The sequence below is a fragment of the Canis aureus genome, chromosome 10 (genome assembly GCF_053574225.1).
Source record: "Canis aureus isolate CA01 chromosome 10, VMU_Caureus_v.1.0, whole genome shotgun sequence".
Taxonomy (NCBI): domain Eukaryota; kingdom Metazoa; phylum Chordata; class Mammalia; order Carnivora; family Canidae; genus Canis; species Canis aureus.
In genome coordinates, this window is record NC_135620.1 from 9,430,647 (window position 1) to 9,443,229 (window position 12,583).

At 33.3% G+C, this 12,583-nt stretch overlaps 1 protein-coding gene across 4 annotated transcripts in view; it reads right to left on the minus strand.

The window, feature by feature from the left end:
• Nucleotides 1-4,580: 4,580 nt before the first annotated feature.
• DTWD2 (DTW motif tRNA-uridine aminocarboxypropyltransferase 2) overlaps nt 4,581-12,583 on the minus strand; it is a 106,913-nt gene continuing 98,910 nt past the window's right edge. For 2 of the 4 annotated variants that reach the window (XM_077911302.1, XM_077911303.1), the window contains exon 6: nt 6,711-12,052. In XM_077911302.1, coding sequence (XP_077767428.1) covers nt 11,882-12,052 — 171 coding nt within the window. In that variant the 3' untranslated portion in view covers nt 6,711-11,881. Of the gene's footprint in view, nt 5,266-6,710; nt 12,053-12,583 lie in introns of those variants that run through there. The other 2 variants (XR_013387503.1, XM_077911304.1) reach the window with 2 other exon arrangements.

Sequence of the window (12,583 nt, forward strand, 5' to 3'; positions counted from 1 at the left end):
ATGCACAATGAAATATTATTTAGCCATAAAAAATGAAATCCTGCCATTTGCAACAACATGAATGAATCTGGGAAGATTATGCTACTACATAAGATAAGCCAGAAAGAAAAAGGGAAGAGAGAGAAGCTGGAGGCTACATCAACAACCAATGGCCACTGAATTAATCAATCACACCTACATAACAAAGTCTGCATAAAAATCCAAAAGGACAGTGTTTGGAGAGCTTCCACGTTTAGAGGTAACAGGGAGAGTATGAAAGCTTTGAGCCCCTCCTCACATTCCCTGCCCTATACATCTCTTCCATCTAGCTGTTTCTGAGTTATATTCTTTTATAATAAACTGGTAATAAGTCAACTGTTTCTCTGAGTTCTGTGAAGCCACTCTAAAAATTCCAATCTACAGCTGGTTGGTTGAGACTAGTGTATGAAGTGGGGGTTGGGAAGGGGAAGTCCTATAGGACTCAGACCTTAACCTGTGGGATCTGATGCTAGCTAACTCCAGGTACTATCAGAACTGAGTTAAATTTGTGGAACACTAGGACAGTGTCCACAAAGACTAAGTTAATTGCTTGGTGGTGTGGAAAACACACACACACACACTGAACAAATCTTTCCACTGTAGCTTTTAAAATTCACGATCAGTCATTAACAGGGTGACTATGTATTATAGTTTGCACATTACTGTATCCCTTTCCTGCTTTTCCAGTATCCCACCCAACAGATGGAATTATCCTCATTTACATAATAAATGAGATGATCAACCTAACTATCAGTAGACTCTCCTATCCTCTGAATGTTTCCCTCATCATAGCTACAACTTGTTCCCTTGGGACACTGCTTCACCTACAGCCCTCTGAAGTAGAGGGTATTTTTCCAGTCACTTTCCACATTTCCTCTTTGAAGGCCACTGTCACTTTCCATCCAACTCTCTTGCTCCCTTTTTCATCAAAAACCTCTACCCATTTGCAATGTATTATTAGACCTTATTACCCGTTACTCCTCTTGTTGATATAAACTATTAACCTCCACTCACTTCCTTTCCCTCATTGATGAATTCAGCAACTACACTGCACCACTAGTCTTATCTTTGGAGACTTTCACATCCCAAAACTTTTCCATTCAATTCTATAGCCTCTTGATTCTTTACCTCTTTAAGACCTGCAATCAATGACCATACCAATTTTCCAGTATCCATGGTCCAGATGTCATTCTCCCCTCCTTATTCAGCCTAGATTCTATGATCTTGCATTATAACACATTGGCTTATCCTTGCATTATAACACATTGGCTTATCCTTTTTCCATTCCTTGTGCTCACTAACAACACCCTAACCCAAAGGGGTGCTTACTCTAGATTATGTACCACAGCAGAATGCGGCCTGTGCATACACACACTAATCATATAACCATGCTGAACAGATCTACTTCAAAATCATACTCATTTTTCTGGAAGGGGCACAGCACAATGCCAAACAATCCTACTCCCTCTCCTCTGGTAAATCCACTCTCTAGAAAACTATTTCATATATTTCTCCTCTATACACACATCCATCTCAGTATCTCCCTTTATGCTCAGTTGATAAATTTGCCACTTTTTTCACAGGGAAAAAATTGCAATTAGATAAAAATTGTCCCATTTTTCCCCTTCAAATAAGTTTACCAATCTATCCAGACATCTATCCTTAATACCCTGTATCTCTCAAAATAATTCCTCTCCTTTGAACTCTGTGAACTATTACTTCTATTAAAAATTCATTGGGGTACCTGGCTGGCTCAGTCAGTACAGCATGCGGCTCTTGATCACAAGGTTGTGAGTTCGAGGCCCATAGTGGGTGTAGAGATTACATAAAAAAATAAAGTTCTTTTTAAAAATTGCTTAAGAAGTTAGTATCCAAAAAATATATAAAATGCATATTTATACAACTCAACACCAAAAAAGCCAAATAAGTCAATTAAAAAATAAACAGAAGACATGAACAGACATTTCTCCAAACAAGACATCCAGATGGCCAGCAGACATATGAAAAGATGCTCAAGGGACACCTGGGTGGCTCAGCAGTTAAGCATCTGCCTTTGGCTCAGGGTGTGATCCCGGAGTTCTGGGATCAAGTCCCACATCAGGCTCCCTGCTAGGAGCCTGCTTCTCCCTCTGCCTACGTCTCTGCTTCTCTCACTGTGTCTCTAACGAATAAAAATAGAAAGAAAAGAAAAAAAGAAAAGAAAAGAAAAGAAAAAAGAAAGGAAAGGAAAGGAAAGGAAAGGAAAGGAAAGGAAAGGAAAGGAAAGGAAAGGAAAGGAAAGGAAAGGAAAGGAAAGGAAAAGATGCTTAACATCATTTTTCATCGGGGAAATGCAGATATCCCTGCAAGTAAGATATCACCTCACATCTATCAGAATGGCTAAAATTAAAAACACAAGAAAAAACAAATGTTGGTGAGGATATGGAGAAAAAGGAACCCTGTGTAGTACTGGTGAGAATAAAAACTGGTGCAACCACCATGAAAGACAGTATGGAGACTCCTCAAAAAGCTAAAACTAGAACTACCTTATGATCCAGTAATCACACTATGGGGTATTTAACTAAAGAATACGAAGACAATAATTTGAAAAGATATTTGCACCACTGTGTTTATTGTAGTATCATTTACAGTAGCCAAATTATGGAAGTAACCATACTAATGAATGGATAAAAAGGAAGTACATATATACAATGGAATATTTAGCCATAAAAAGAATGAAAACTTGCCATTTATAAGAACATGGATAGACCTAGACAGTGTAATGCTAAGTAAAATAAGTCCATCAGAAAAAAAGAACAATATCATATGAATTCACTTGTATCTAGAATTTAAGAAACAAAACAAAAAAGGGACAAACCAAAAAGCAGACTCTTAACTATAGCAAAGAGATGGTGACCAGAGAGAGGTAGGTAGACAGATAGATGAAATTGGTGATGGGGATTAAGAATACACTTACCATGATGAGCATTGAGTCATGTATAGAATTGTTGAATCACTATATTATCCACTAGAAACTAACACTGTATGTTAACTACATAGGAATTAAATTTAAAAACAAAATAACTTAAGAGCTATTTATGTGCTGCTTCCTTCTCACCACTTAGCACAAAACTGAGATGTCACCTCCTCTAACAAGGACTTTCCCATCTATGACTAAAGTCTCATCATACTCAACTCTAGGACTCTGTTCCATAGCAGTTATCAATACCTGAAATTATTTTATTATGATCTGTCTCCAACTACAAGCACTTCAACTTCTCAGGCATAGGACTCTGTTTTCCACATCACTCTAGTACTTAACACAGGGCTTGACAAAGAGTAAAAGCTAAGTAAAAATTATCTACTAAATAGTTTATTGAACTGATTACTGAGAAATACTAAGTAAAGATCTATCTACTCATAAAAGAACTTACACTTTTAATCTATATTGCAAAATCATTTATGGATGCCCAAGACTATTCCACTACTAACATCATCATGTCCATTATTCAAAAATTACAGTAGATGCAGGCAGAGATATATTACCCCAAATAAATATATCTAAGACTCTGTTCTTTGTGCTAAACACTGGAATAATTCGTGTATTTCAAGTTAAATATTTATGATATTTTAGTAATGATGTTATCATTACTAAATGAATCACCAAGAAAATAAAACATAGCAATTATATTTTCAAAAATAATTCAAATAACTTTTGCTATCAACAATAAATAGTAAAACCATATTCAAAATAACTATTAAGTCATTAGTAATTTAACTATTTCTTCTAAAATGGAAATTAAAAAAAAATAATAAAAAATAAAAATAAAAAAAAAATAAAAAAAAAAAATGGAAATTAAGTTTAACACTGCTAATCATTAACTGAATATTAGGTATTACAAATCACAAATGTCTAGTTCTAAGTAAAAACTATTATTATACCCCATCAGTAAAGACATTAACACACTCTAAGCTAAAATAAGTACTAATACTTTTCAAAGTAATGAAATCAATTAGCACAAATGAAAAATCAGAAAGTGACAACATAATCCACTTTTCCTATTTTAACAAATACACACTTCACAAATTAAAGTAATAGCCAACTTGTTAATGTATTTTACCTGAAAGATACTCTTATTTCAACTAATCTTTACTTTTACCTTATTCACTGTATGAATATTTTTCTGAGAGACTACATACATCACAGGTGAAAGTATCTGTCACATAGAATTTGTCACTTAGAATTTGAATTATGAGAGTCCTGAGAGTTACTAAAAAAGTACTAAAATATGCTGTTAAGGGATCCCTGGGTGGCGCAGCGGTTCGGCGCCTGCCTTTGGCCCAGGGCGCGATCCTGGAGACCGGGGATCGAATCCCACGTCGGGCTCCCGGTGCATGGAGCCTGCTTCTCCCTCTGCCTGTGTCTCTGCCTTTCTCTCTCTCTCTGTGTGTGACTATCATAAATAAAAAGAAGAAGAAAAGAAAAGAAAAGAAAAGAAAAGAAAAGAAAAGAAAAGAAAAGAAAAGAAAAGAAAAGAAAAGAAAAGAAAAGAAAAGAAAAGAAAAGAAAAGAAAAGAAAAGAAAAGAAAAGAAAAGAAAAGAAAAGAAAAGAAAAGATGCTGTTAAAACACTGTTTTCATTTCTATAATATTAGCTATTCCATAAATGGAAAAAAAAGGAGAAACTTTCATTTTAGATCCAAAATCAAGGTCTGTCATGTATACTTAAAAGTTACAAAAAAAAAAACATTTCTTGGGACGCCTGGGTGGCTCAGCAGTTGAACGTCTGTCTGCCTTCATCCCAGGGCATGATCCTGCAGTTCCAGGATCAAGTCCTATATCAGGTTCCTTGGGTGGAGCCTGCTTCTCTCTCTGCCTGTGTCTCTGCCTCTCTATGTGTCTTTCATGAATGAATAAATAAAATCTTAAACAAATAAATAAATAAATAAATATTTCTTCACTGATTTTATTAAGAAAGAAGCAACTCTACAAGTAAAACTATTTAATAAAGCCAAAATGATAGGCAAATATATTTATAAAATCTGATGACCATATTGTACGTTATTGCCTTTTTCATATCAACTGTTTCCCATAAAATTACACATAAAAATGTAATAAGAAATTTTTTACCTGTAAATAACATATTTGGAGACAGAAATGAGTAAATGCTATTAGCATACAAAAAAATCCTGAAGTAGATGTACTTTAGATTCCTCAAAAAAATTAAAACTACCATATAATCCAGAAATTCCACTTCTGGGTATTTACCTGCACAAAACAAAAACATTAATTTGGGTTCTTTTTTAAAGATTTTATTTATTCATTTATGAGAAACACAGAGAGAAAAAGAGACGCAGAGACACAGGCCGAGGGAGAAGCAGGCTTCCCACAGGAAACCCAAAGCAGGACTCAATCCCGGATTCCAGGATCACGCCCTGGGCCAAAGGTAGACACTCAACCACTGAGCCACCCAGGCATCCCAAAAACACTAATTTGAAAACATTTATGCACCCCTATGTTCACTGCAGCATTATCTACAATAGCCAAGATATGGAAACAACCCAAGAGTCCACCAATGGATCAATGGATAAAGAAGATGTGGTATACTTGTACAATGGAGTACTACTCAGTCATAAAAAAGAACAAAACCTTGTCATTTGCAATAACATAAGTGGACCTTGAGGTAATAGGCTACATGAAATAAACCAAACCAAGAAAGACAAATATCACATGCTATCACTTATATATGGAATATAAAAAATAAAAACCCAAAACAAAATAAACATATGCAGAACAGAATGGTAGTTGCCAAAGGGGAGGAGGATGAGAAGTAGGCAAAATGAGTGACAGGGTTCAAGAGATACAAACTTCCAGTTATAAAATAAGTCATGAGAGGTAAGTGTATAGCATAGTGACTATAGTCAAAAATACTATATTGCATATTTGAATGTTGCTGAGAGTAGATCTTAAAGTTGTCATTAAAGAAAAAAATTTTGGGGATCCCTGGGTGGCGCAGCGGTTTAGCGCCTGCCTTTGGCCCAGGGCGCGATCCTGTAAACCCGGGATCGAATCCCACGTCGGGCTCCCGTTGCATGGAGCCTGCTTCTCCCTCTGCCTGTGTCTCTGCGCCTCTCTCTCTCTCTGTGTGTGTGACTATCATAAATAAATAAAAATAAAAATAAAAAAAAAAAAAGAAAAAAATTTTGTAACTTCATATGATAACAAATAATAATAGGCTTATTGTGGTGATCACTTCATGGTGTACACAAATATCAATCAAATCATTATGCTGTACACCTGAAACTAATTAATGTTATATTTAAATTATACCTCAACTAAAAGAAGTGAATAAATAAGAATGTTTTAATTTCTTAACATACCTTTAAACAAAAGTAAATTATAATTTCTTTTCAAAGGATATCTACCTCAGTTTTTTTTTAAATCCTGTATTAAAAAGTTTCCTTAAAAAAATTTTTTAAAGAATTTTATTTATTTATTCATGAGAGACACAGAGAGAGGCAGACACTCTCAGAGGCAGAGGGAGAAGCAGGCTCCATGCAGGGAGCCTGATGTGGGACTCAATCCTGGGACCACGGAATCACTCCTTGAGCGAAAGGCAGGTGCTCAACTGCTGAGCCACCCAGGTATCCCTCTTAAAGAATTCTTATTTGTTGATTCAATGAACAATTATTAAAGACTAATAAACAATTACATCTTTCTCTAGTGTGCATTTTTTTAGTAGAGTAAGGGAGGCAAGTCATCAGCATAGAGTAAGTCATAGCGCACTGCCTGATTTCCTGCACAAATTTTAAATATAAAATTATAATCTGTTAAGACCACTACAGGATCTTTCATAAAAAAAAAAAAAAACTACTTATGCAGGGATGCACAAATAATTGGTACACATAAAAAAAAAAAAACTAGCAGACAGGATAAACATTACATCTAAACCACAGTATTATTTACCTATAAAGACAGTCAGTAGAAAAGGAAAGAGGACAGTCAGAGTCAGGAGGGAGGGAGGAGAGAGCCTGGGAAGAAGAAAGTAAGAGGAGAAAGAAGGGAGAACATGGGGGCTACAGCTGATAACACTGGACTGTATAACTGAAATTTGCCAAGACAGTAGAATTTAAATGTTATTACACATAGAAAAAAAAAGATTATCATGTGAGGTGGTAGATGTATTAATTAACTTGATAGGGAGAATCCTTTTATAATGTATATGTGTATCAAATCATTATGTTGTACATTTTAAATGTCTCACAATTTTGTCAATGATACCTCAATAAAGCAAAAAAAAAAAAAGAAAGAAAAGAAAAAGAAAAAAGAAAAAGGGAGGAGAATATGCTAAGCAAATCCAGTAAATCAAAATTTTAGATTGAAAAATTAAGAGGTAGTGATTCATTCTATGCCATGGGATACAATTAAATGTAAAGTTTCATTACATCTAAACCACAGTATTATTTACCTATAAAGACATCCACTCATATCTATTTTTAAGGAATAAATCTACATAGTTAAAGGCTCATTACATTAAACTTTTGAGTTCACCAAGACAAATCTAGTTTTTTTTTTTTTTTTTTTTTACTTATGGCATCAGTAAATTTTACTTCTATACCAATGACAATTGTATCCAAGGGTCAACAATTTACTTCCCTGAAATTCATCAACATTCAATGGAAAGGATTGTCTAACAACACAATCACATTTTTTAAACAGGCGATTTGGACAATAAAAGGGAATATGTGATGAGCAAACTGCAGAAATGCTCTTCCATATAATTCACTAATAAGCTTGCACCTTCCAAAATCTTGGGACAAACCACTAACATTGTAATGTTCATGGAAAGTTGGATTGGAGTCTTAAAATAGGGAAATATAATTTTCCTTAATATTAACTCTAATGTTCCGCATAAAAAGTCCTGTAATCCAACCCAGAGAAATCTGCCAAGCACTGTGACTTGCTTCGTATACTGTAGCTCTCAATGCTTTATACTCACATATGCAAGAAACTAAAAATAATACCTCATTACATGATGATTTTCAACCCAACACACTGGGCTGACGAAACCCATGATCACCTTGTATATAAAGAAATACTATCCTCTAAGTTACATGGTTCAAATACCAATTCACAAAACAATCTACCCAACATCAAAGTGTAGCTGGAGTGTGCAATAAATCCACAAAAACTGGAACAACCCCAGGCAAATCAAGCAAATATAAAGCATCTGAATTAAAAAGCCAAATAATACTATAAAAATAAAAATAACTTTAAAAGCCAGGTCAAGTTTTCAGTTAAAATCTTCATACTTTGAGTATTTTTAATAACTAAAACTATTGATACTATTGATAATAGTTTCTAAAAATGCCTAATAAGAGCAAGTGACTAAAGAAGCAGTGAATACCGAAGAAGAGTAAATGAAATCACCTTGTCAAGAAGTCAGTAAAAATAAAAAATTAATAAAATAATTTAAGAGGTCAGTAAAATAATTTGGAAAATTATATATACTTTCTTTAAAGATGTTTATACATTTCCAAAAATACTAATTTTAAGCTTTTGTAAGTGTTCAAAAATTACCCTATATAGCTGTAGCTAAAAGATAAAGATAGTAATTATTCTTTAAAAAATCAACAAAAATTAAAGTACAATTTAAAGATTTATATGGTATATTCTATAGTGATTTCCTTTTTAAAATGCAATAATAATGGATAAAATAAATTTGCAAATTTTAATTAAACTGAAAAAATTACTGTAAGATTATTTTAATCCATTTGTTAGGAAACCATTATACATTATTATTACTATTTCTTTTCTATTATACCTTGATAGTCATTTGATAGGAGCTAACCTGTATTTAAATCCAAAAAAAAGTCAGTAATACAAGATAGAAATCTCACTTCTGTTTAGTATTTTAAAATATTTTCTGCATAGTTCCCTCAAACATTCATTAGCATTCCAATTAGGACTAGCATTAAAGTTTTTAAGAAGGGTCTAATCCAGGTCAATAATAGAAATAAAAAGTTTGGAAACGGTCAGAAATAACCACTGGTATATACTCATTTATCACACATACAAACATATATGTAACAAGCTTACTTTTAAATCATACATTTAGTTTTTCCTTACAACTTAAAACTGGATACAGAAAACTCTAGAAGTCATAAATAAAGAACAAAACCAAGTCCCTTCTTGCCAAGATGTGTATACAACTGCAGTAGATTTAAGTTAGATATAAATATATATTACATACATCTCTCTAATACTATATAAAATGTCAGTAAATATTTTTCCAAGAAGGTGGGAGAAATTTAATCTTTGCAATTGAGTTTTTGCCACCAAAAAAGATTTAAATAACCCTAGTTAGAAAAATATGTTCTTGAAATTATAGTTGTATTATATTCTAGCTCAGTTATTTCCATGTGAAAACTTCAAAAGGACTAGTTTATCATAGTCAATAAACCTATGAGTATTGAAAAATCCAAACTTACCCAGAGTATTACAAATAAAAATGTATGCTATGTCAAAATTACATGCACCTCTTTCAAAATTAGGGCTACTACTCAAAGCAAACTCCAGGTTCGTTGCAATCCATATCAAAATTCTAATGGCATTTTTCATAGGTAGAGAATAAACAATTTTTAAGAAGCCACGAAAGACCCCAGAGAGCCAAAGCAATCTTGAGAAAAAGAAACAGAGAGAAGCATCACACCCCCTAATTTCAAAGTACATAGAAAAGCTATAGCTATCAAAATAGTATGGTTATTGGCATTAAAACACATGAATATATCCATGGAACTATAGAATAGAACTCAAAAATAAAGCCACACATACATGATCAATTGAATTATGATTTATGACAAAGGAGCCAAGAATATACAGTGGGGAAAGGATAGTTTTCAATAAATGATATTGGGAAAAGCTACATCCACATGCAGAAGAATGAAACTAGACCACTATTTAACACCACACACAAAAATTAACTCAAAATGGATTAAAGATTTGAATGTAAGATGTGAAACTCATAAAACTAGAAAAAAAATCAGTCTTAGCAATGATTTTTCATATCAGGTATCAAAAGCATAAGCAAGAAAAGTAAAAATAAATAGATGGGACTACATCAAACGAAAAAGCTTCTGCACATCAAAGGAAATCAACAAAATGAAAAGGCAACCTATGGAATGGGAGAAAATATTTGCATGTTCTGATATCTGATGAGGGGTTAATAACAAAAATATATAAAGAACTCATATAACAGCAAAAGAAAAACAAAAAACAATTTGATTTAAAAATGGGCAAAAAAAAAATGTGCCGAGGATCCGAATAGACATTTTTCTAAAGAAGACATACAGATGGCCAAGAGGTATGTGAGAAGATGCTCAACATCACTTGTCATCAGGGAAATACAAATCAAAACCACCATGAGCTGTCATCTCACACCTGTCAGAATGGCTAGTACCAAAAAGACAAGTAATAACAAGGGCTGTCACAGAAAATGAGGAGAAAGGGGAACCCTCGTGCACTGCTAGGGGGAATGCAAAGTGGTGCAGCCACACTGGAAAGCAGTATGGAGATTCCTCAAAAAGTTAAAAATAGAACTATTATATGATCTGGTAATTCCACTTCTGGATATTTACCAAGGAAAACAAAAAGACTACTTTGAAAAGATGCACCTCTGTGCTCACTGCAGCATTATTTACAATAGCCAAGATATAGAAATAACCTAAACAGCCATCAATGGATGAAAAAAGAAAATGCGGTGTGTATACATATATACAATGGATTATTATTCAGCCATAGAAATGAATGAAATCTTGTCATTTGTGACAACATGGATGGACCTGGAGGACATTAATACTCAGTGAAATAAGTCACATAAAGATAAATATGATTTGATATCATTTGTATGTGGAATCTTTAAAAAAAAAAACTCATAGAAACAGAGTATAGACTGGTGTTTGCCAGAGGCAGAGGGTGTTTGGTGGGCAAAGGGGGTGAATGGGGTCAAAAGAAACTACCAGTTATAAAGTCATGGGGATATTAATATAAAGCATGGTGACTACAGTTAATAATTCTGTAAAATTGCAAATACTGCATATTGGAAAGTGTAAGAAAGTCTATCTTAAAAGTTCTCATCACCAGAAAAACATTTTTTTTTTTTCAGAAAAACATTTTGGAAATATGTACGGTGAGGGACGTTAACTAGACTTATAATGTGATTATTTTGCAACGTATTTAAATATTGAATCATTATGGTAAACACCTGAAACTAATAAAATCTTATATTCCAATTATACCTTAATACCAAAAAATTCAGGCAATTAATAGAACACTTAAATCATAATAGTTGAATTCAAAATTTAGTCCCTAAAGAATATAGTCTCCTTAATCTGTTTTTCTATGAAATAAATTAATTCAATCTAAACTACTTGATGATCATTATTTTTGTTACTTATTGCAAACTATAAACTTTATGTGCAAGATTGCATACTGATGTAAGTACCCTCTATTATAGGTCCAAATCTATCTATAAACATTAATGAAAACAATACTGCCCCCATCAGATACAATAATTTCTTTCCATTTTATAAAGACAAACTTCTAACTCTCTCAATAACTAATCACATTTCAAACAATGGATCTGAAAAAATGTATTAGAGGCACATTTTTTAAAACAAATAAACTATAAAACCTTGCTTTTTAGGAGTCAGTGAAATTTTGTTGTTGTTTTTTTATGACTATTTGGTTTACTTCCTTCTGGGCAAGTTTAGTATGCAACTCTCATTCTTTAGACAGTCAAAAACTCACAGACTTAAATTTCTGGAAAACTTAACCTCGTCTTGTCAGTGAAAGACGCCATAACTAGCACCACGGAACAACTGTACTAAATTTTAACACTGTTCATTAACAGCTCCATTTTCCTGAGTTTGCGTTTGTTCTTTGGCATTGGCTTAGGATATAATCCATTCTTCAGAAGATGTTCCTTGCTGAGGCGAATTTGAGCACCATGCTGAAGCTGGAAAGAGCATAAAGCTTGAAGAGGACGAAGCAAAGTCTGTGAAGATAAAAAAAGATACTAAAATAGTGTCTGTAACGAATCATGATATTGTATATCTAGCTTTTTCTTCAGAAACAGGGACTGTTACGTTTCTTTACCATTATTGGCTTTTAACTATGAATAGTAATAGACATTCTACTAAATATATGATGATTTCTATATATATAATTTCTTTTAATTCATATCTTACATAGCACTAAGGAATTCCAGTAAAAAGACAAAAGTAGCTAATTTTCCATATAGATGATGAAGTCCAAATATACTTTTATACATTAATATATTCAAAAACCTCAAAAAACTGTTACATTATAATAATTTAATCTGTAACAGAGTAAAAGAGATCTTTAGATATAAATTAGTTAATTCGGTTTCTTTTTTTTTTAAGATTTTATTCATTTATTTGAGAGAGAGAGACCACACTTGTGCATGCACGCAGGTGGGGGAGGGGATGGAGAGGAGGAAACAAGTAGACTCCCCACTGAGTGCAGAGCCCAATGTGGAGCTCAACTCTATCCCATGACTCTGAGA